The 22,796-nt window shown below is 34.4% G+C and overlaps 2 protein-coding genes across 2 annotated transcripts in view; one reads left to right on the forward strand and one right to left on the reverse strand.

Moving 5' to 3' along the window:
* PNO1 (partner of NOB1 homolog) overlaps window positions 1-22,796 on the forward strand; it is a 197,003-nt gene that overhangs the window by 30,020 nt on the left and 144,187 nt on the right. The window lies entirely within an intron of this gene.
* Window positions 1-22,796, reverse strand: part of PPP3R1 (protein phosphatase 3 regulatory subunit B, alpha) — a 54,204-nt gene that overhangs the window by 18,556 nt on the left and 12,852 nt on the right. Inside the window, exon 2 of the mRNA XM_081156972.1 lies at window positions 6,197-6,236. Coding sequence (XP_081013098.1) covers window positions 6,197-6,236 — 40 coding nt within the window. The remainder of the gene's footprint in view (window positions 1-6,196; window positions 6,237-22,796) is intronic.

Genomic DNA, 22,796 nt, shown 5'->3' on the forward strand with positions numbered 1-22,796 from the left:
TTACCAATAAAGCCATTTGGCCCCAGAGTTTTCTTTGTGGAAACATTTTAAAATAAGAACTCAGTTTCATTAATACATATAATGCTATTTTATGTTTAATATTAAAATTTTCTATTTTTGTGTTGGTTTTAGATATTTGCTTTTCAAGGAATTTGCCCATTTAATCCAAGATGCAGAATTTATTGGCATAAAATTGTTCATAATATTCCCTTGTTATCATTTTGACATCTTTAGGAAAAATTCAAGATGATGAAACAGACCCAGAAAGTTAAGTTGATCAATGCAATAAAGCTTAATGGCAAAGCTGGGTGACAGGATTTCTTCCTGAAGTACCTTCTGACCTAATTTCTTTTGCTATGTTAGTTCCATCTGAAAAATGAGCACAGAAGCTGAAACTGAGAGATACTATATATACCTTGCTGCTCCTCAACCAGCATTTTTGGACTAAGTGTGGAGAAAAGGAAACAAGAATATTCCCATTCCAGGTAGATAAAAATCACACCATATATTTCTAAGATGTTCTCCAACTTGTATATTATTGGTTTCCCTGCTGAAGGTGTTTGTAATTGTTTTTCTCCTTTTGGTTTACCCACTCTGTGGTTCAAACCAAAATAGGCAATTAGTTATTGAAAAAGTATACATTTATTAAGATCATACACATCTTCAAGTCTTCTCAATGTTAATAACAACCCTGGATTAAAAGTCATATTCTTATTTTTTTTTAAACTAAGTATATTGTATCGGTCAGTAATACACCCTATTCAAAAGACACTGCTCTCAAAGATTTCCATTGTTTGTAAGTCAAATCCAACCCCTACCTATTACATAAAATTCTCCAGGTTTTCCTTTTATTTGATCTTATCTTATTCTATGTTATGTTGCATTTAAACACGTTAGTTGCACTTTTCTTTTAGTTTTGTAGCACCCCCTACCCTTCCCCAACAATTCAGAATTATACTGATTTTATCAACAGTAAAAAAGTAGTTGAATCTGATTTTCCACTCATACTTTCAACTGTGCCCCAATCTAGTTCTCTGCTTAAATTATCTAAAGTAGTATCTTGCACAGTCACTTTTCCAAGTTATCATGCCAAGTTACAAGAAAGGTCTCAACTCTGAGCAAATCACCCCAACAGAGTATACATTTCCACTATAGTCCAGACAAGTTAGCAAACAGACAGAAACAAAGTCACAATGGCCTACAACAATTTAACTCAATAAAAAGTGAACACTGAATTGGGGTGGTGGTCAGGGAATACCTCTATGTCTTAGACAAGTCCAGTTTGCCTAAAATAATTCATGTGTAGACAAAAATAATATTAATCTTATAAGATTTATTGTAAGAGAGGCTGTACAGGACTGGGATTAAAAATATGACTCTGGAGCATGACTGCCTAAAATCAAACCATGGCTTTGTTACTTTCCCTGCTGCTGTGTGACCTTAGGCAAGTTACTGAGATCTCTCTGCCCCTGTTTTCTCTTCTATATAATGGGTAAAGTAATAATACCTTTCTTATGAGGCTAGCATGAAGATTAAAAAAGGTTGATGTATGTGAAATGCTTAGAATAGTGCCTGGCAAATGTGTTATTATTTATGAAAATAAGTGTGGTGATTGGTAACTACTGAGTTTTCCTAAAGGTGCAGCCTTTAAAATTATCCAACTACTTGTCTATCCAGCACAGCTGGTCTAGCTGTGAGTTCTTATTAGCTTATTCAGTCAAGACATACTCAGCATCTGCCTTATGCCAGGCATTGCACTTATGCTTCCACTATCAATGCCTCAATTCCTTTATTAGTGAAAATTAGCTCAACCAGACTCTCATTATTATTAAAGCTTACTGTGTTACATGCCGTACGAAACTATAATTAAATAACTGTCTCCTTGATATTACTCTTAGTTACTTCCCTTTCCATTTTTACATTCATAAAAAAATATTAAAAGAAAAATTTCAAACACAAAAACTGACAGACTAGTATAATGAATCCCATATATCTATCATTAACACATGAGAAGTCTTATTTCACTTATACATCCACTTCAATTACTTGAGAGCAAATTCCAGACATCATTTTGTTTTAACTGATATTTATTATCTATCTCTAAAAAAAAAAAATCACAGTAACATTATACCTAAAATTAATTATTAATAACTACTTGACATTTAAATAATCAGTGCTCAAATTTCCCCAAATGTCACAAATGTTTTTACAGGTTTTTTTTAATCCATCAGATTTGGCAATTAAACAATGTGTCAATAAAATGAAGGTGACCTTAATAACAGTTTCAGTAGAGTAGTAAGGAATGAAAGCCAGATTGCAGAAGGTCACAAAATTAGCAGAAATAAGGAAATGGAGATAATTTGTATATGTTCTTCTGAGAAGCTCAAATATGAGAAAGAATGGAGAAAAACCGGGAGGTGCATGAAGAGTCAGGATCATGGAGGGGTTAATAATGTTTATAAATTGGAGATGAAGCAGCTGGAAAACAGAGAGAATCTAACAAAATACAGTCCTGGAGATGAGATCAAAAGCACAAGCAAAGAGCTGACCTAGAGTAAGGGAGGTGTAACCCAAACTCTGACACTGAAGAGAAGAAGGTAGTTAAGCATAAGCATGGGACCGGGAAAGTTTCTGTGTGTGGCAGGAAGGGGTGGAAGGTAGAGGGTTGGAGATAAGGGGGTAATGAGGTTAACACTTAAAATGTTCTCAGTTTTCTTAAGAATTAGGAGAAATCATTGAGTAAAAGTAGGGTATTGGAAACGACTACATAGGGCGTCTGGATAGAATGCTGAAAATCGATTGCAATTTAAGGAGAATGAAAGGGACAAATGACTAGACAGGTGAAAGAATTAATCAGTATTGAAATCTCATATAGCTTTCAAAAACAATTTCAAAAGTCAGTCCTTCCGTGAAGCTTCTCTTAATTTCCTTAACAAAGGATAATTTTCCCTCAGTGAGAATTTTGTTTTTATTTTTCATAATGGTTTAGTTCACTGTAATAATATATGCAGTTCTCTTTTTCCCAGTAGCTAGACCATAAGCATTTTGTGGGTGTTTATCTGTGTCATGGGGCCAAAGACAGTACTGTACCTTTTAAAAAGTAGCACAATTAAATACTAAAGGAGTAAAGCAGACATAACTACTTGAAGAGCTGGGAGGAACACTGAAAGCTGGGACAATTATATAAGTCCTCACTGGGAACACAGAACTGAGCTGGGTCTTACAAGGGGTGAGAAGGCACGTCAGGATTTAACTCAAACAAGGAAGTATAAACACTGAAGTGCCTCCAGGATTGGTTTTAACATTCTTATATATAATGGTAGCTGTTTAGAAATTAACACTAAGCTCTTCCCATAATGAAGAGGTTTGTAGATAAGGAAAAATATTACAATATGTGGGTGGGAGGAAAAAGGGGTGGTTTTAACGTGAACAAGTTCATTTTGGGGAAATTAACTTAAATCATGTATAAAGTATATAAAAGTACACTCTATTCTAGTGAACCAAGTAGGGAACAAAAAAAAGAGCTATACACTGGATAACAGAGTAAGTCAGGTAGATTCACTGCTGGTTGAACATTCACTGACAAGTACAAACCTTTCCTGACAAGGTTCGACAGTTTCACCAACGCTCAGATGAGGTCATAAGAAAGAAGACCAAGTTCTGAGGATAAAACTGAAAGAAAGAGCTTTAACAGTGTATGACATTTATTTCAAATACCACACTTAAAAAAAAAAACTTGGCTTTTGCCATCTGAACGTGCAGCAGGCCATCCATCTTGCCTTTTGCACTAATATATGTTTTCTTTGCAACCAGTAAAGGAAAAGAACCTGAGAAATACTTAGGATCTCTGTTCCTTGACCAAGAAACAAAAACTGATTTCCTAGTACCTCATTCCTATCAGGGTGGTACCCAAATCTCAACTCCATTTGCAAACTGAAGCCTAGCTAATTAGACTTCCAAACCACCTTCTTAGCCACTAGCAACTGGAAGAATAATTGTCACATGCTCAAAATGAACAGCAAGTGGCAAGTTACAATTTTTAGCAAACCCTTTCGATTCTAAAGAAACTATAATACTGATACATTAACTCTGCCAGAGACAAGAATTCTAGATTTAGATAACACCCAGAGCACTAGCCTGTAATAACTCTACCTTGACCATATTTCAGATAGGCCAGGCAGTGATAGAAGTGATAGTTCTCAAATCCAGAAGACTACAGTCTATTACAGGGTTCCAGCAAACTTGTTCTGTAGGAGGCCAGAGAATAAATATTTTAGGCTTAATGAACCATACAGACTCTGTTGCAACTACTTAACTCTGCCACTGTAGCATAAAAACAGCCATATATAAACAAGTAGGTATGACTGTGTTCCAATAAAACTTTATTAACAAAACTGTGGATAGGCAGTAGTTTACCAACCAACGCCTGGTATACAGAGTCATAATTTGGTTTGGTTTTGGTCAATTCTAACAATATAATGTATGCAACATTTTATCTTCATCTTAATATAGAAATATACACTGGCATATGATCATAATTATGTAAGAAATTCATAAAGGAAAGCCTGAGAAGAAACAGTAAAATAAAATGTGCATAGTAGTTCAGATGGCAGAACTATGGGTAACTGAGTATCACCATTTTAAAAAACGATAAAAATTACAAAATGGAAGATAAAATGGATTAATAAAAACAACTAGTTTCAGCTTAAGGTAGCTGCTACAAGGAAATAAACAGGGTACTACTACCCACGACAGATTCTGAGGACAGGCAAGATAGAAAACATCTCCAAAGAGGTGACGTTTATGCTGAGAGTTAAAAGACAATGAAGTCAGTTAAGAACTTGATACAACTCTTTGAGGAAGACAAGGTCGCAGTTGCAGCGGAGCTCCGTTCCACCCCCTCCTACTCCTGATTCACCGCTGTGTGCTCTCACAGAAGGAATAAGTCCATCAAGAATCCAAGCTGCAGTCATGGATGGCTTTAAAGATACCCAAAGGACACCCAATGGAACCAGAGGTGGTGATTCACCAAATTAGAATTACTCTAACCAGCTGCAATGGAGTCTTTGGAGAAGGTGTGTGCTGGCTTGATCACAGGCACAAAGGAAAGGCATCTCAAAGTGAAAAGATCAGTTTGGATGCTTACCAACACTCTAAGAATCATAGTAAGAAAAACTCCCTGTAAGAAGGGTTCTAAGACTTGGGATCCATTTCAGGTGAGGGTCCACAACTGACTCCTTGACTTGCGCAGTCCCTCTGAGATTGTTAGAGGTTGTCAAACAGAATACTTCCAACAGTATTAAGCCAGGAGTTGAGGTTGAAGTCGCCACTGCAGATGCTTAAATCAACCTTTTAAATAATCAATTGTTTAAAAAAAAAAACAAAACAACTTGATATAAGACCATTCTACCTAGAGCTCAGAAGCAAACAAAGGTGTTGGCAAGAATGGAAGAAATTGACAAGTATTTTGGAAAAAGAAAGTAAACTAATGAAACACATCAAACAACAAGGAAAGTGGTCTTAATGAGAAAAAACGGAAGAGGAACCTCACTACAAGGTAAGGGGTCTCCCAACAAGGCAGGACCAGCTCCATCAAACAGGGATGGAAAGGGCAAGGAAGGTTCAGAATGATTTGGGAGTTCTGTGACCTCCTAATGACCTCTAAATCTACCAAATGTCCCCATTCCACTTCTCAGGATCTCCTCTCCTATCAATGCCCTTCCACACAGAAAACCTTTTGGTCCTCTGACAGATCCCTGAATCAAAAATATCTAAGATTGTCATGTTCTGTTTTTACATTCTCCAATATAGTCAGAAATAACCAGCCCACCCACACTTCTCAAAATCCTCATTCTCCCCAGAAAGATTTTCTGCAATAGTTAGTTGGCCTACCAAAGTTTTGCCTTCAGTAAGTACTTTATTTTATGTAAACACAAGATAAATAAGTTAACTGTTGGGTTAAACCACTGAAATTTGAGGTTTGATTTGTAACTATAGCATACTTGTAGATACTAATAATAAAAAAAGTCTGTAAAAAATATTTCTCTATTCCGATTAGTTAAAACTATGAATTCACTACCCATTTTAAATAATCATGGGCTAACATTGTTATATAGACACATACAAGTGTATGATATATATACACATATAAAGATATGTAAATATAAGTTCTTAATAACAAGAATATTTGACTTACAGTGTGAGCACATTTCCAAAGGATAACTTGCCTCATTTCCCTGAAGAAGAAAAAAAAGTTGTTAGTTACAAAATTAGTACAAATTTTTAAAAGGTAAACTTAAGTATGGATGTATATTGTCAAGATCTTACACTATGAGAAAAACATTATATTATTTAAAAGCAGAGTTTAAGGGGCTGGATTTTGAGTCAATCACTAATGGAAATGATTCAACCAATCAACCCCTAAGTAATAAAGCCTCCATAAAAACCCAAAAGGGCAGGGTTCTGAGAGTTTCCAGGTTGGTGAACACGTGAAGATGCAGGGAGAGGAGTGTCTAGAGAGGACATGGAAGTTCCTCACCCCCTCATTTGTACCTTGCTCTATATGTTTCTTCCATCTGGTTGTTCCTGAGTTAGCTCCTTTAAAATAAATCAGTGATCTAGTAAGTAAAATGTTTCTCTGAGCTGTGTTAGTTAATCTAGTAAATTAATCAAACCCAAGAAGAGGTCCTTGAAACCTCTAATCTATAACCAGTTGAACAACTAGAACCCCAGGTAACAACCCAGACTTGCAATTGACATCTGAAGAGGAGAAAGGGGGGCAGTATTACAGGACTGCTCCCTTAACTTGTGGAATCTGGTGCTATCTCCAGCAGAGTGTCAGGACTGAGTTAAATTGCAGGACGTTTAATTGGTGTCAGAATTGTGTGGATGTGTGGGGAAAACCACCACACACACACACACACACACACACACACACCCCTCTCTCTCTCTCTCTCACACACACACACACTCTCTCTCTCTCTCTCTCTCTCACACACACACAGACACACACACACACAGACACACACACACACACACACACACACCCCTCTCTCTCTCTCTCTCTCTCACACACACACACACTCTCTCTCTCTCTCTCTCTCTCTCTCACACACACACAGACACACACACACACACAGACACACACAGACACACACACACACACACACACACACACACACACACACACACACACAGTAATTGGGTCCCAGAAGTCTTTTATACATATGCTTAAAAGGCTTCAAATAAATGAAAGCAGAGAACTGAAAAGAAAATAGATAATCATATTAGGAGATGTTAACATTTCTCTCACAGTAACACAGAAAAAAGTACACCAAAAAAAAAAATCAGTAAAGTTACAGAAGATCTGAACACACTATCAATCAACATGTCTTAAAACAGCAGAATATTCTTTTCCAGTTCACATGGAACACTGGCAAAGACAGACATTATTCTGAGCTTTAAAAAAACTCTCAATAAACTTAAAAGGTCTGAAATATACAGAATATATTCCCTTATTACAATGGAATTAAAGCAGAAAGATATTTGGAAATATTCAAGTATTTGGAAATAAAATTTTAACAACTCCTAAGTCATAGAGGAAATGATAAGAAATCAGAAAATATTTTGAACAGAGTGAAAACAGAACCTATCAGAATTTACAGGATGCAGGTTAAGCAGCGTTTTGAACAAAATGCTATTTTATAAAAGAAAGTCCAAAACACAATGATCTGTTCCCACCTTAAAAAGCTAAAAAAAAAAAAAAAAAAAAGAATTAAACCCAAAGCAGGGAAAGAGGGGAAAAAGAAGAAATTAACAAAGTAGAAGGTAGACAAATAGAAAGATAAATCAATAAAACCAAAAATGTAAAAGAAAAATAAAGGGATATTCTAAACAATATATGAAAATCAATTTTATAACTTAGATATATAGATGAGATTCTACTAAAACTGTGTCAAGAAAAAAAAGAGAAAAGCTGAACACCTCTATAGCTGTTAAATAAACTGAATTTGAGTTAAAAAAAAACAACAAACTTCCCAAAGAAAACTACACCCAGATGTTTTCACTGGTCAATTCTACCATATATTTGAATTTCAAAAACATACCAACAATACATAAATCCCTTCAGAAAGTAAAAGAGAAGGAAATAATTCTTAATTCACTTTATGAACATCATTACCCTGATAATCAAAATCAGATGACACTACCAAAACCCCCCCAAAATTGTATGTTAGTATTTCTTCATGACCATAGCTGTAAAAAATCCTTAAAAATATATGAGCAAATTAAATCCAGAAAAAAATATTAAAAGAAAACATCACGACCAACTCAGAAGTATTCTAGCAATGCAAGGTTGGCTTAATATTCAAAATTAATGTGATTCACTACACTAACAAGCTAAAAGAAAAACACCATGTGGCCATTTTAACAGATACAATAAAAGCATCTGACAAATTCCAACACTCACTCATGATAAAATAAGAACTCAGCAAACTAAGGATCTACCTCAATCTACAAGGCTATCTACAAAAAGCCTACAGCTAACATACTTAATATGGTGAAAGACTAAATGTTTTCTACCTAAGAGCAGAAATAAGATAGAGAGATATACACCAGTACAGTAAGACAATATGCAAGAAATTCTGGGAGCAACTGAAAAATGAAATTAAGAAAAACACTTCCACTCAGAAAAATCATCAAAAACACAAAATACTTAGTGATAAAGTTAATAAAATACATGCAATGATTATACAATAAAGGCTATGGAACACGGCTGAGGGAGATTAAAGATGATCTTAAAAAAACATAGATCTATATCATGTTCATAGATCAGAAGACTAGTTGTTAAGATGACAACTCTTCCTATATTGATCTATTGATAAAAAAAAAAAATCCCAATCAAAATCCCAGTAAAATATTTTATGTAAGTCAATAAGTCAATTCTAAAATCGTATATGGAAATGCAAAGGATCTAAGCAGCCAACAATTTGAAAATCAACAATGTTGAAGAAGTTAACACTATCTGACTTAAAGAATTATCCACACACAGTCATATACCCGTGTATACACACAGTCAAGTGATTTTTGTCAAAAGTGTCCAACTAATTCAATGGGGGGAAATCTTTGCAACAAATGATGCTAAAACAAATGGATATCAATTTTTAAAAAAAGACAGAAGACCTGAATAGACATTTAACAACAATAGCTATATACATAGCAAGTAAGCACATGAGAAGACGTTTTACATCATTATACATCAGAGAAATCCATATTAAAACTATCATGATACCACTGTATATGCAAGGGTATATATGGCTAAAAGTTGCCGACATATAAAGTGTTGCTGAAAATGTATAACAATAAATGGTTATGTGCTAGACAGAATTCTAAGATGGCTTCTGAAATTCCCAGCCCCTGGTATATATCTTCTTCCAGTTATTCAAACAATAATCCAGGTACAGCTGCAAAGGAAATTTGTATATGTACTAAAGGTTCCAAATCGGTAAGATTATTCAAGTGAGTCTGCTGTAATCCTGAGAGTCTTTTAAAAACAGAAAAGCATAAAAAGAATTCAACAGAAGTTAGATGGAGTGGGCCATGTGCCACTGAATGCAGGCAGTCTATAGGAGCTTCTGAGAGTAGCCTCCGGCTCACAGTCAGCAAGGAAACAGAGACCCAATCCTACAAGAGCAAGAAACTAAATTCTGCCAACAACCTACAAAGAGCATGAAAATAGACCTTTACCCAAAACTTCCAGACGAGAACTCAGTCTAACATCTGGATTTCAGCCTTGTAATACTGTGAAGAAAACCTGTGATGAACTTGGACCTACAGAACTATGAAATAATTGGTGCTCTTTTAAGCTACTATGTTTGATAATTTGTTACAGAGTAACAGGAAAACACCCAGACATAATAGCATATATGGCAAAAAATAAAAATGTTGACATACCAAGTATGGGTGAAAATGTGGAGTGCACCTGAAATTTTTATACATTGCTGGTGAGAACTGAGAATGGAAAGAAGTTTGGTGGATTCTTAAGTTTAACATAACACCCAGCAATGAAAACATGTTCACACATCTATACACATATGTTCATAGAAGCTTTATTGTTAATAGTCCAAACAAGAAACAATCTAAATATCCATCAACCGTTAAATGGATAAACAAACTGTGATGTATCCAGACATGGAGTACTGTACATTAACGAATAGAAAAGACTATTGATACACACAACAACATAAATAAATCTCAAAAGCAATATGCTAAGTGAAAAAAGCCAGACACAAAGGTTACATACTGTATGATTGCAATTATAAATGCTAGAAGAGGCAAGCTATAGTTACTGAAATTTCAGGGGTTGTATGTGGGGGGGGGGGTTCAATGCAAAGGGGTACTGGGTAACATTTTAGGGTAAAAGAAACGATCTACATCTTAATTGTGGTGGTGTTTGCAAAACTATATACAGATATCAAGACACATTAACTGTACACTTAAATTTTATTATATGTAAGCTGTATCTCAATAAAGCTGATGTTTTAAGACTCAACAAGGAGTCTCAAGTATAGTGGAATTGCTTCATAATACTTAGATTAAGTCTTTAGTTAAGAAAGATCAAAATATCACTTTCTTTAAAATAATAATATAGTTCCCTGCCATACTATTATTCACAATTCAAAAACTATACAGATTTTTATTTTTGTAAGATACCTATACATTTCAAGGTGGCAAATTATACATTTTTCAGATTAATCTTGCAGTACCATGAGAAACCAGAAACTGCTTAGTAATAGTAATCTTTACCACTATGATTCTTTCATCCTTTACTTAGTCCCTTCTCAGATTTTAAACATCACAAAGACAGCAACTGTCCTATCCCTTGCCAGATTTGACACTGTCCTAAATTTATTCAAGGAAGAATTTTATAGGTGTATGTAAAAATTTAGGTAACTTTAAGGAACTTGGTTTAAGTGGCATTTTAAGCACCAATGTGTTAAAGAATGTGGTTAGATTAGCAGGACATATTAGCAGACTCAAGAAATTTTTAAATGTCCAGTTATTAAAGAACTTTAGATTCTCACTTTCCTTGATGCTCACTTTTCATAATGAGCATCTATTAAGCATTTGGTTCTACATACACTTTAAATAAGCAGTACTCTAAGAGTGAAGTAATATTTATAGTTCACAAGGAAAGCCTACAACCAAATAAGACAATGCAGTCACCTCTTAAAGCCTACTCAATAAAGATAAACATCTAAATATTCTGACAGCATGCCCTCAGAAAATATTCTGAACTTTACAGTATGCACCTATAAAATTTATTTTTATTCTCTTATATCTTGACACTCTAAAATCAAAGTAACTCTAAACAAAATGAATTTTAAGAGATTCCAAAATATTTTCACTTCTTTGCCAGAAAATTTCTTTAGAAAATACTTACCTATTCCTCCTGATTTAATGTGTACCAAAATTGATAATCATAATAAAGTACATTTTAAAAACAGTGAATAATGACTTGAAGAAAAAGTTAAAATCTATCCAAATGTCTTTATGTGCTGAAAGATACAGCTTGCCAACTTCCCAGTTAATTATTATAATGAAATCAATCAAAATCACTTTTTTCTAGGGTAAAAATCAATGACCATCTTAATAACTGTTCTAGAACAGATATTCCTCATTCTTAGAAACAAAGGTATGAAACTGTGGATAGGTGAATTTGGGGGAAAGGAAGTGAAAAGATCAAAGGACAGAAGAGCTAGAAACGGCTGTTATCAATAGAATTCCACGGACAAGTCTGTCTCTATCAAGCTGAGTCCAAAATACCCACCCCTCTAGGCAACTTCTCCATGGGAGGAAATAAGAAAAGTTAAAGTAGATGAGTACAAGGGGTTCTTATAGCTGTATTAAGTTTTTTGACTACTAATGAAGATGCTAGACATATTTAAATATGGAAGGAAAAGTGAGACGGAGGGAGTAAGGGGGAGAGGACGCAGAAACTCCTTGAAGAATCCTGTTGGTCCAAGGGACCAAAGTTTCCCAAATAGACTATGCTTAATTTTTTATTTTCTTTTGAAGGCCAGTGCAACAGTCAGTGCAGAAGAGGAAAAGGCAATAAATCTCAGAAGCACAAGTTGTTGGCAATATAAATGACCGACAACTATTTATGACCTTAGTTAGAGCAACAAATAGAGCAAAAGGGATTTTTGTGGACACTAAAAATCAGTTACGACGCTCATCGCACGGGAGGAATATTAAGATAGTACACCACTGTTAAACAGTGACCAGTTTTCCAACGAAAGTAAAAAAAACAAACTTGTACTTTCCAAATTATTTTCGGAGGAAAAAAATCCCTGAAAACTTCTAGCCTGATAAACGCTGCCAAAATTACACCCTTGGCTTGAACTCATCTAGCTAATATTTGAAAATACATAATGTTAACTATTTTAAAGATCCTACTGCATAATGGGACCTGAAATAATCATACCTATTACTCAATTTTAGTTTAAAACTTACCTATTAAATAACACCTAACCAATCCGGTTTTTCTCTACTACTCGATATTAACTATGATTTTTCTATGTTTATCTTGTATCCTGCAGTCTTACTGAACTCATTAATTCTAGGGTGTGGGATTTTTGTTTTACTTTATTTTGTACATTTCTCAGGATTTCCTATGTAGGCAATCATGTCATCTGCAAATAGGGACAATTTTTCTTCTTTTCCAATCTGTATACCTTTTGTATTCTCTTCTTGCCTTACTGAACTGCCTAGAACTTTCAGCACTATGTTGAAAGAGTAATGAGAGGCTATTATCTTTGCCTTGTTAACTGCAGTCTTTGCCATTAAGTATATGCTAACTGTAGGTTTTTATGGATGTTCCTTATCCAATTGAGTTAGTTCCTTCTGTATATCTATATCTTTTAGTTTTTAAAAAAAATCATGAATGGGTATTGAATTTTATCAAATTCTTTTTCTCCATCAACTAATGTGATATTTTTCTTCTTTAGCATGTTAATATGGCAGATTATTTATACTGAGTTTCCAAATAGTGAACCAGCCCTGCATTCCTGCAACGAACCATACTTGTTCATGGTATTTTAACATACTGGTTACTTCTATCTAATTATATTTTGTTAAGAATTTACCATCTATAATGATATGGGGATGAATCTACAGTTTCTTTTTTGTACTTTTTTTTGCTATCAAGGCAATGGGGGCTATATTCAAATTACCTATTTCATACTAGGTGAGATGTGGTAGTTTGTATTTTTTCAAGGAACTGGTCCATTACATCCAAGTCGTAAATTTGTATACTTATTTTTAGTGTTCCCTTATTACTGTGTTCATGTCTGCAAGGTCTATGATGACATCCTCCATTTCACTCCTTCCTGATACTGGTAATTTGTTTCCTTTATTCCTTGCCATATTGCTAGAGCTGTCTGTCAATTCACTGATCTTTTTAAAGAACTGGCTCTTTTTTTCATTGATTTTTCTCTATTGTTTTTCTGTTTTCAATGTCACTGATTTCTGCTTTCATCTTTATTTCCTTCCTCCTCCTTGCTTTGGGTAAATTTTGCTTTTTTTGTTTGTCTTTATCGACTTGAGAGGGAGGAGAGGGGAAGAGAAACATTAACAGTTCCACTTCTTTATGCATTAATTGGTTGATTCTTGTATGTGCCCTGACCAGGGATTGAACCCACAACCTTGGCATATTGGGATGATGCTCTGACCACCTGAGCTACCTAGCCAGAGCTGCCCCCCTCCTTTTTTTTTTAAGGTTCTTGAGGTAGGAGCTTAGATAATCAGAGATTTTTTTTTTTTCTAAAGTGCATTTAGTGCTATAAATTTCCCTCAGCATGGCTTTAGCCATGTCCCACAAACTTCAATTGGTTGCATTCTCATTTTCATTCAGTTCAAAGTATTTTTATTATCCTTGAGACTTCCTCTTTGAACCACGGATTATTTAGTTGTGCTGTTTAGTTTTCAGGTGTTCAGAGATTTTCTGTTATCTTTCTGTTGCTAACTTCAAGTTTGATTTCGCTGTGATCAGAGAACACATTTAGAATGATTTCAATTCTTTTCTATTTGTTGAGGTTTGTTTTTATGGCCCAGTATATAGCTTACTGGTATAGTTCTGTAGGCACTTGAAAAGGTGTACACAGAGTTATTTGATGGAGTGTCCTGTGTCAATGATATACTAATGGTCAGTCGTTGTTGAGTGCTTCTATATTCTCGCTAATTTTCTGTTTGTTCTATCATTTGTTGAGAAACAAGTGTTGAAGTCTCCAACTATAATTTTGGACTTGTCTTTTTTCTCCATTCAGTTTTATATGTTTTTGCATCATATACTGTACTTTGCAGCTTTATTGTTTGATGCAAGCACATTTAAGATTGCTATGTCTTCTTGACTGATTTATCCTGATTTGTATAATGGCCATTCACTGTTTTCGGTAATTTTCTTTGCCCTGAGGTCTACTTTATCTGATATCAATACAGTCATTCCTGCTTTCTTAGGATTAATGTTTGCATGATACACCTTCTTCCTTCCTTTTACTTTAAATATGCCTATATCATTATGTTTGAAGTTTCTTGTAGACATCACAGAGGTGGGTCATGTTTTTAATCTACTCGGCCAATATCTGTATTTTAATTGGTATATTTAGATCATTTTTATTTAATGCTATGAGTATGTTAGGCCTAATGTGTCATTTAAATTTTTTTTTTTTTCCTTGTTGGTCTCTGTTTTCTTTACCCTATTTTCCTGTGGGATACTTGACTATTTCTGGAATTCCCATTTTGATTTATCTAGTTTTTAGTATATCTCCTTATATCATTTTCTTAGTGGTTGCTCTGTGTATCACATTATATATACCTAACTTTTCAGACTACTGTCATCATTACTTTACCCTCCCCCTCTTATAGCTGTCTTAAATATTTCCTGTACATACCTTTAGAACCACATCAGTGTTATAATTTTTGCTTAACTATCAAACATGATTTAGAAAACTCAAAAGAAGAAAGTCTATTGTTCTTACTCAAACTTTTATACTCTGAACTGTTCTCTCCTCCCTCCTGATGTTGCAAGATTCCTTCTTTTTTCTGTTCTTTTTTCAAAACTTCCTTTAGCAATTTTTTAGGGTAAGTCTGGTAGAGACATAGTCCCTTAATTCTTTCATCTGAGAATGTCTTGATTTCCCTTACATTCCAAAAGGATGTTTTCTCTGGACATAGGATTTTGGGCTGATGGTTCTTTTCTTTCAGCACTTGAGAAATGTCATTTGAACTGTTTCTCCCATCTACATAAAGTACCATTTCTATTGTGCTGATTTCAACATTCGTCTTTAGTTTTTAGAAGTCTAACTTTGAGGTATGTTAGTATAAATTTCTACGGGTTTATCTTGTTTAATGTTCACTTAGCTTCTTGAATCTGCAGGTTCTATCTTTTGCCAAATTTGGGAAATTTTTAGCCACTCTTTCCTTAAGTGCTTTTTCAACCTTGCCCTCTTTTTCTCTCTCCTGGGAATCCAATGACACAGTGTTAAATCTTTTTTATAGTCCCACAGTTCTCTGAGGATCTGTGGATAATTTTTTTCAATCTATTTTCTTTCTGTTGTTCAGACTGGGCATTTCCTTTTGTTCTGGCTGCCAGTTTACTGATTCTTTCCTCTGTCTTCTCTCTTCTGCCCACTCACGGAGTCACTATATGTCGTTATATTTTTCAGTTCTTTATATTTGTCCTTCTTTATATCTCTATTTATTTGCTGAAGTTTTCTATTTTTCTCATGTTTCATGTGTATCAGTTGTTTTCCTTCAAGTGACAGGCTCACTGCTCATTTATGAAACTATGTCTGCGAAATATTCAAGTGTGAATAACCAGATTTTGCCAGTTGTTCTTTAGTAGTTTTGGTGGTCTATGAAAAACGCAACTAGTTCAGCTTGCAAATCACATAAATACTTGTTTTTTCTCAAAACCATCACCTTAACTTCAGTATACAGAAGTGGTGCTTTGTAAATAAATCATTTCATCATACGGAACATTAAGATATATGTACACAGTGATTAGATTTAATAAAATACTTTTTACTGCCTTACCAAGGATATTCTTACATGAAGCTGGTGTTTTTTAAAACTGCAACTGCATGGCAGTGAAGAATACGATGACTACTGGTACAGCATGTTGCCAACCATTGGTATTACCAACCACTGGTTTTGCACAGTTCGTGTGAATGTAAACAGTGAATAAAACAAATAATGTTTTAGTGTTACTGTGAAAATTGCTGATCCAATCTAAAGATCAGATTTAAACTTTGCCAACAGGTAATATCAACATTTAAAGAATTTGACGAGAATTCACCAATGAAAAAAAACACTCCAATACAGCAACAGAACCAATATACACTATGGATCTACTCTACTAGTGCTAATATTCTATTATGGTTCCATAATACTCTATATTACCCTATAATACATAAATACGTTCCAACAGCATTCTTTATAGCAAAAAAGAAAAAATCCTAGACTATGTATTGTATTCAATTGTCATGTCTCTCTTTAGCATACTTTAAATTGAAATAATTCCTCAGTCTGTTTATGTCTTTTATGACTTTGACATTTAAAAAGTACTGCCCAGTTATTTGTAGACTGTCTCTCAATAGATTTGCCTGATACTTCCTCATGATTAGACTCAATTATACCCTCCAGATATCAGGTGGCAGGTAATGCTGATTTTTACATTACTAGTAGCATTAACTTTAACCAAATGAACATGACAAAAATAAGGGATAGCACTTCTGTAACTAGGTTTCAAAACACTGAATTCTATCTTGCCAAGAGTAGCTTTCTATAGCTTTCTCAGCTTACATGCTTTAATGAAGCTAACATAGCAAGAAATTGAGGGTGGCCTGCAGCCAAGAGACCACAGGAAACTGAATGCCGCCATCAATCAATGAATGAGGAAGTGGATCTTCCCCCAATCACCCAATCAAACCTTCATGATACCCAGACCCAGGCTGAAACCTTGATTTCCGTTTTCTGATAAACCATGAAGCAGGGAACCCAACTAAGCCCTGTCACAAGAACTGTGAAATAATGTGTGTTATTCTAAGCCACTACCACTTGGGGTAATTTGTTCTGGAGCAACAGGTTAACTCATACAATTGCCATATGGTAGTTTTCTAATTCTGTCATTCCTTCAACATGTATTATTTGGCTTTCTCCTGTAGGAAAAGGCTTCCTTTTCTCCTCCATTTCTGTATTATTTCAGTGTGGATTCATAGATTTTATTTTAATGGCTTATAATCTTTTATTATCATTATCAAATTTGATGCTTATATTGTCCCATATTTGGCCAGAGGGAATTCTTCCCCTTCAGTCTGGTTCCTGTGTCCTTTTACCATGTCCTCATCATTCTCTGGGCTCTCATTATGTTCTGGCACAAAATGTTCCAAGTAGACATTGTACTTTCTCTGCTCCAGTCCTGAGATCAGCTATTTCTCCAAGGAGCCATAGGTCCTTTTAATTGTGAATGGCTAATGGTATCACCTGATGAAGAAAAGTTCTTCATTTTAATGTAGCATTTAATTTTAATTTATCATCTCTTATTTTAAATTATGATTAATTTTAAGCGCACCTGATTTTTACTGCCGTATGAATATTTTTACTATGTGAATTTGTATCTTTACATTGCTTATTAATATTCTGAAGCATTTTTCTGCATGTCAAAAGGGTGAGAGCCTGCTATTTATACCCTTTTACAGAACTATTAGTGAGAAGGAGAAGGGGGAATGCCCATCTAAGTGCACTGCAATATGCTAAGGCATAATCAAGTAATAAACAGTGCATTTTCTCCGGTTCCTCAAACATACAATTTTAAAACTGTAGGCATCTGTGGACATACAGGTAGACATATCAGCAAGTTCAGAACCTGCACTCAAGGGAAAGATCATACTAAAGATACGATTTTGGAAATGGTCGACATACAGATGGGTAGCCTTCACCACTCAAGGAAGAGTCAGTTCATAAAAAATGGAAAATGAAATAAAAAATAGTAGAAAATACAAGAGAAATTCACCATAAACAAAGTGAATGATTAAATACAGGAAGAGAATCAGTAGAATATGGTGATAGTCTAGTAGTTTAATATTCTATTACGGCTTTATCATGATCTATATTTTTCTATAATGTTTTCTTATACTATAAAAAAACATATTACTTTGGTTCTATTATGGTTCATATTCTAATATGGTTTTAGAAATCATTTAAGGAAAAAGTTCAAGCAGGAAGGAATTCAGTCACAAAGGGGACAAAATAATTACTCTCTTTTAATTAAGTCATATTATTAAAAGGTATAACTTTAATCTGATCAATAACAACTCTAGGTTATGTAGATTGCTATGCTAAAAGTAACTTAACAACACTAGCCCTACAAAACTATCTTTAAAATGACCTTAAGGGATGATATTTTTAGATGATCAGCCAATTCACTATTAACATACAGTTGTAAGGACTTCCTTATTTAATGAACACACAAAGATGTGCCACATTATTCTGGGTCTGTCAGAGAAAAATATTTTCTGAGTAGTCACCCAACTACTGTAGCTATAACAATATTCTATCTTAACTAGGCTTAAGATTCAATCTTAACAAGGAACAATAAAACAAGGATGTATATAAGTTAAAAGCAAAGAGTTGTTTCCAGATATGGAATCAGTTTCCCATTATGATTACCTTACTACACTGCAAGCTCCAATGACAGCAAAGCATTTTTTTAAACTACAATTATTCTTCACTACATAACACACAGAAATACTTAAAAATATTTTGAATTATCAATGAAATATGCTTTTGTAAATCGTTATTCCTTTTTGTTATTTCTTTGGAAAAATGTTTGAGTCCCAAACAACTGGTATATGAACTTTATACGTAGTTCATTTGCCAATTAACCATTTTCTTTATGCCAACCCACAATTTTCCCAGGAATGAGGCTATAACATTTAAGAAAACTCTTAAAAGAGAATTTGTCCAAAAAGGTTAAAGATGATATCTTACAAACACGCTTAATACAATTTAAGCAATTAATAAAGCGAAGGATTTAATAAGATTTCATTCCCAAAGGTACAAAATATTTCAAGAAGCAACAGATATACGACAAAAACTTTATTAAAAGTAAAATTTAGCTTTTAAAATATATATGTATACATAAAACACCTGCTGGCTCTTTTCATCTGGTTTTATTCTAACAATAAAATTACTTTTCTTCAAATTAATTCAATTCTTTATATAAAGTCCTCAAATCCTTCAGACATTTCAGATGTACTAATTTAAATTTCAGTAGCTACTTTACTTTAGTTCAAACTAAGTATGCAATACAATAAATGTTGTTACTTTGTCAAGCTCTAATGGATTTTTTAAAAGGTAAAAACTGATATAGGAAGTAATCTTTAAAAGTTAGCTTTGTGAATACAAATATGAACAGAACAAAGGAAAACTTACTGAATACAAGAAAATAAAAAAACATCCTGCGCTGGAGACTCTTGTAGAGACTTTACATACATGATCTCATTTACCCTCTAAACAATCTTCTGCATAAACGGGTGCTATGTTTAATTAAGCAGCTTGCACAAGGCTGCACAGCTGGTAGTGGCAGAGACCAAATTTGAATTCGCGCTAATATAATTCCCATGGTATTCTTACCAATAATATATCATATAGCCACACCCTTTCTATATTATACAAGAAAAGCAATAAGGTACAGTAACCATTTTCTTTTCATCTCAGAACAATCAAATTCAAGTGGCTCATCACTGCCAACTCACACTGGCATAACAATTTAAAATGTGTTGTTCATATATTTAACACAGTAGTCACAATCACAGAAGCATGACAGCAAGAGGATGTGAGACAAGTGGAGACAGCTAAGAGTAGTAGTAAAGGGATGGAAAATGTAAAATATTATTACATGAAAATTACTCAACAACTTCCTATAGAGAGCAATGATAACCTGGTACTATATTTTAATTTAAAAACACATATACTCCCAAAACAAAACAGAAAATTCTACCAACATAGCATTTTAAATCATTATAATTGAGAAAAGAATCTCAAAAGAGAGAAAATAAAGTCCTAGCACCAGTGGGACAGTTCTGGATGATGGTAAGAAACCATCTTGACTATCGCCACAGAAATAGTGGAAGTAGAGAGAAAGTATGGGTTAGTAAAACAGAGAAGGTCAAGGAACCCTATAACAAGGATGTACATAATGACTTAAAGTGACGGTGGAACCTAGTGGGAAAATGTGACACAGGAACCTAAATTCTGAATGAAAAACCAGAGTATCCAGAAAGATGTTAGATAACAGCGAGAAGAAATACAGAAAGGTACAGAGAGATAGAAGGGAATGACTGTATAAGAGTTAATAAGTAATAATCTATTGGGGGAGGGGGACCAGCAAACTATGGCCCCAGGTCAATTCGGGCCTAGTACTTCTTGGTTTTTCCTAAGTATATATATTTTTTAATTGATATATAACTGACATATAATATTAGTTTCCAGTGTACAGCATGATTCAGTATTTGTATATATTGCAAAATGATCACCACAATAATTACAATTAACATGTTACCATAGTTACAAATTTTTTTTGTGATGAAAACTTTTAAGACTTACTCTCTTAGCAACTTTTAGATATGCAATATAGTATCATTAACTATAGTCGTCATGCTGTGAGTTACATCCCAAGTTGTGCAGCCATTACCACAATCAGACTTAGAGCATTTTCATCACCCCAAAAAGAAAGTCCGCATCCACTGGCAGTCATTGCCCACTTCCCTTCCTCACTCCAATCCTAGACAACCAGTAATCCTTCTGTCTCTATATTTGCCTATTCTGGACATTACATATAAATGGAATCATCCAGTGTGTGCTCCTTTGTAACTGGCTTCTTTTACCTAGCAGAGTATCTTCAAGGTTCATCTCTGTAGCGGTAAGAATCAATACTTTTACTGCCAAATAGTATTTCCTTGTATGGATATAGCACATTTTACTTATCCATTCATCAGCTGATAGACTGTTTCTTTTTTCTTTTTTTGGCTATTAAGAATAATGCTATTATGAATATTCACATACAAGTTTTTTTATTTCATTTCTTGTGGGTATACACTGCTTAGGAATGGAATTACTAAGACATATGGTAACTCTATGTTTAACATTTTGAGAACTGTTTTCTAACACAACTACAACATTTACAGTCCCCCCCAGTAATGTTATGAGGGCTCTGATTTCTCTACATACTCACCAACACTTACCTGGCCTTTTTTATTATAGCCATGCCAGTGGGTGTAAAGTGGTATCTCATGTGGCTTTGATTTGTTGAGCATCTTTTCATATGCTTATCGAACATCAGTTTATCTTCTCTGGAGAAATGTCTACTTAGACCCTTTACCCATTTTTAGTTGGGTGTGTCGTTGTTACTGAGTCATAAGAATTCTTTATATATTCTAGATAGAAGTCTTTATCAGATCTATGATTTACAAAAATTTTCTCCCATCCTGTGGGTTTTTTCCTTCTCTTGGTATCCTTTGAAGCACTTAAAGTTGTTAATTTTGGTGATGTTTAATTTATCTTTTATCTTTTGTTGTGCTTTTAGAAACAATTTGCCACCTGTGTTTGTAAATTAAGTTTTATTGGAACACAGCCATGCTTATTTAATTATGTACTGTCTATAGCTGCTTCAAGCTACAATGCCAGAGGTGAGAATTTGCAAAAGACTGTACGGCCCAAAAAGCCTAAAATATTTATTATCTGGCCCTTTACAGAAAAAGTTTCCCAACTCCTGGTTGAACATAATGCCAACAACTCCCACCCACTCCTAACTTAAAATGAGCAGCCTTCCTTCACTTGAAGGGGCTACCAGGTAGATGATATCCTTTGGAAGGAAGCAGAATTTTGGTTATGGTAAACTAGGTACAGAAATTACTTTTGTGAAAAGGCTGACGATACATAGGTAATAGCTATGTACTGGTGAGGAAAGGGGTGCAGTATAACCAGAAGCCAAATATAATTTTCACTGCCTACAATCCCATCAGAGCACCAAATAAAATATTGTTCAGAGTATGAAATAAAATGTTGAAGAGGTTATTTTTACTACTATAAGGCCTAACCTCTGGTAAGCTAGAGCCAGTTTTTAAGAACTGCCTTGGAGGAAGGTGGTCAAAAGGTATAAACTTCCAGCTATAAGATAAAATAAGTACTAGGGATGTAATGTACACATGACCATAGTTAACACTGCTGTATGATATATAGGAAAGAGAATAAACCTTAAAGAGTTCTCATCACAGGAAAACCTTTTTCTTTTCTCTTTTCTTTTCTCCTTTTTTCTCTTTTTATTGTAGCTATATGAAATGACGTATTTTAACAGAACCTATTGTGGTAATCAAACCATCATGCTGTATGACATGCTAATGTATGTCAATTATTTCTCAATAAAACTGAAAAAAAAGAAGGAAAAAAAACCCCAAAAAACAACTTAACTGCCAGAGTAAGGAACTTGATCTTTTTCTGATATGCCAGAACACATGAAGAATACAATGGGACCTAAGGAAAAAACCTGCTATGAGCTCCACCAGTGTGGCTCAGTTGGTTGATCGTTGTCCCATGCACTAGGAGGTCCCTGGTTCGATTCCCATGCAGGACACATGCCCGGGTTTCAGGCTGGATCCCCAGTGGGGGGCGTGCAGAAGGCAGCCAATTCATGTTTCTCCCTCTCCCCTTCCTCTGTCTGAAATCAATAAAAATAAATA

Source organism: Miniopterus schreibersii (assembly GCF_964146895.1).
Source record: "Miniopterus schreibersii genome assembly, chromosome: 13".
NCBI lineage: Eukaryota > Metazoa > Chordata > Mammalia > Chiroptera > Miniopteridae > Miniopterus > Miniopterus schreibersii.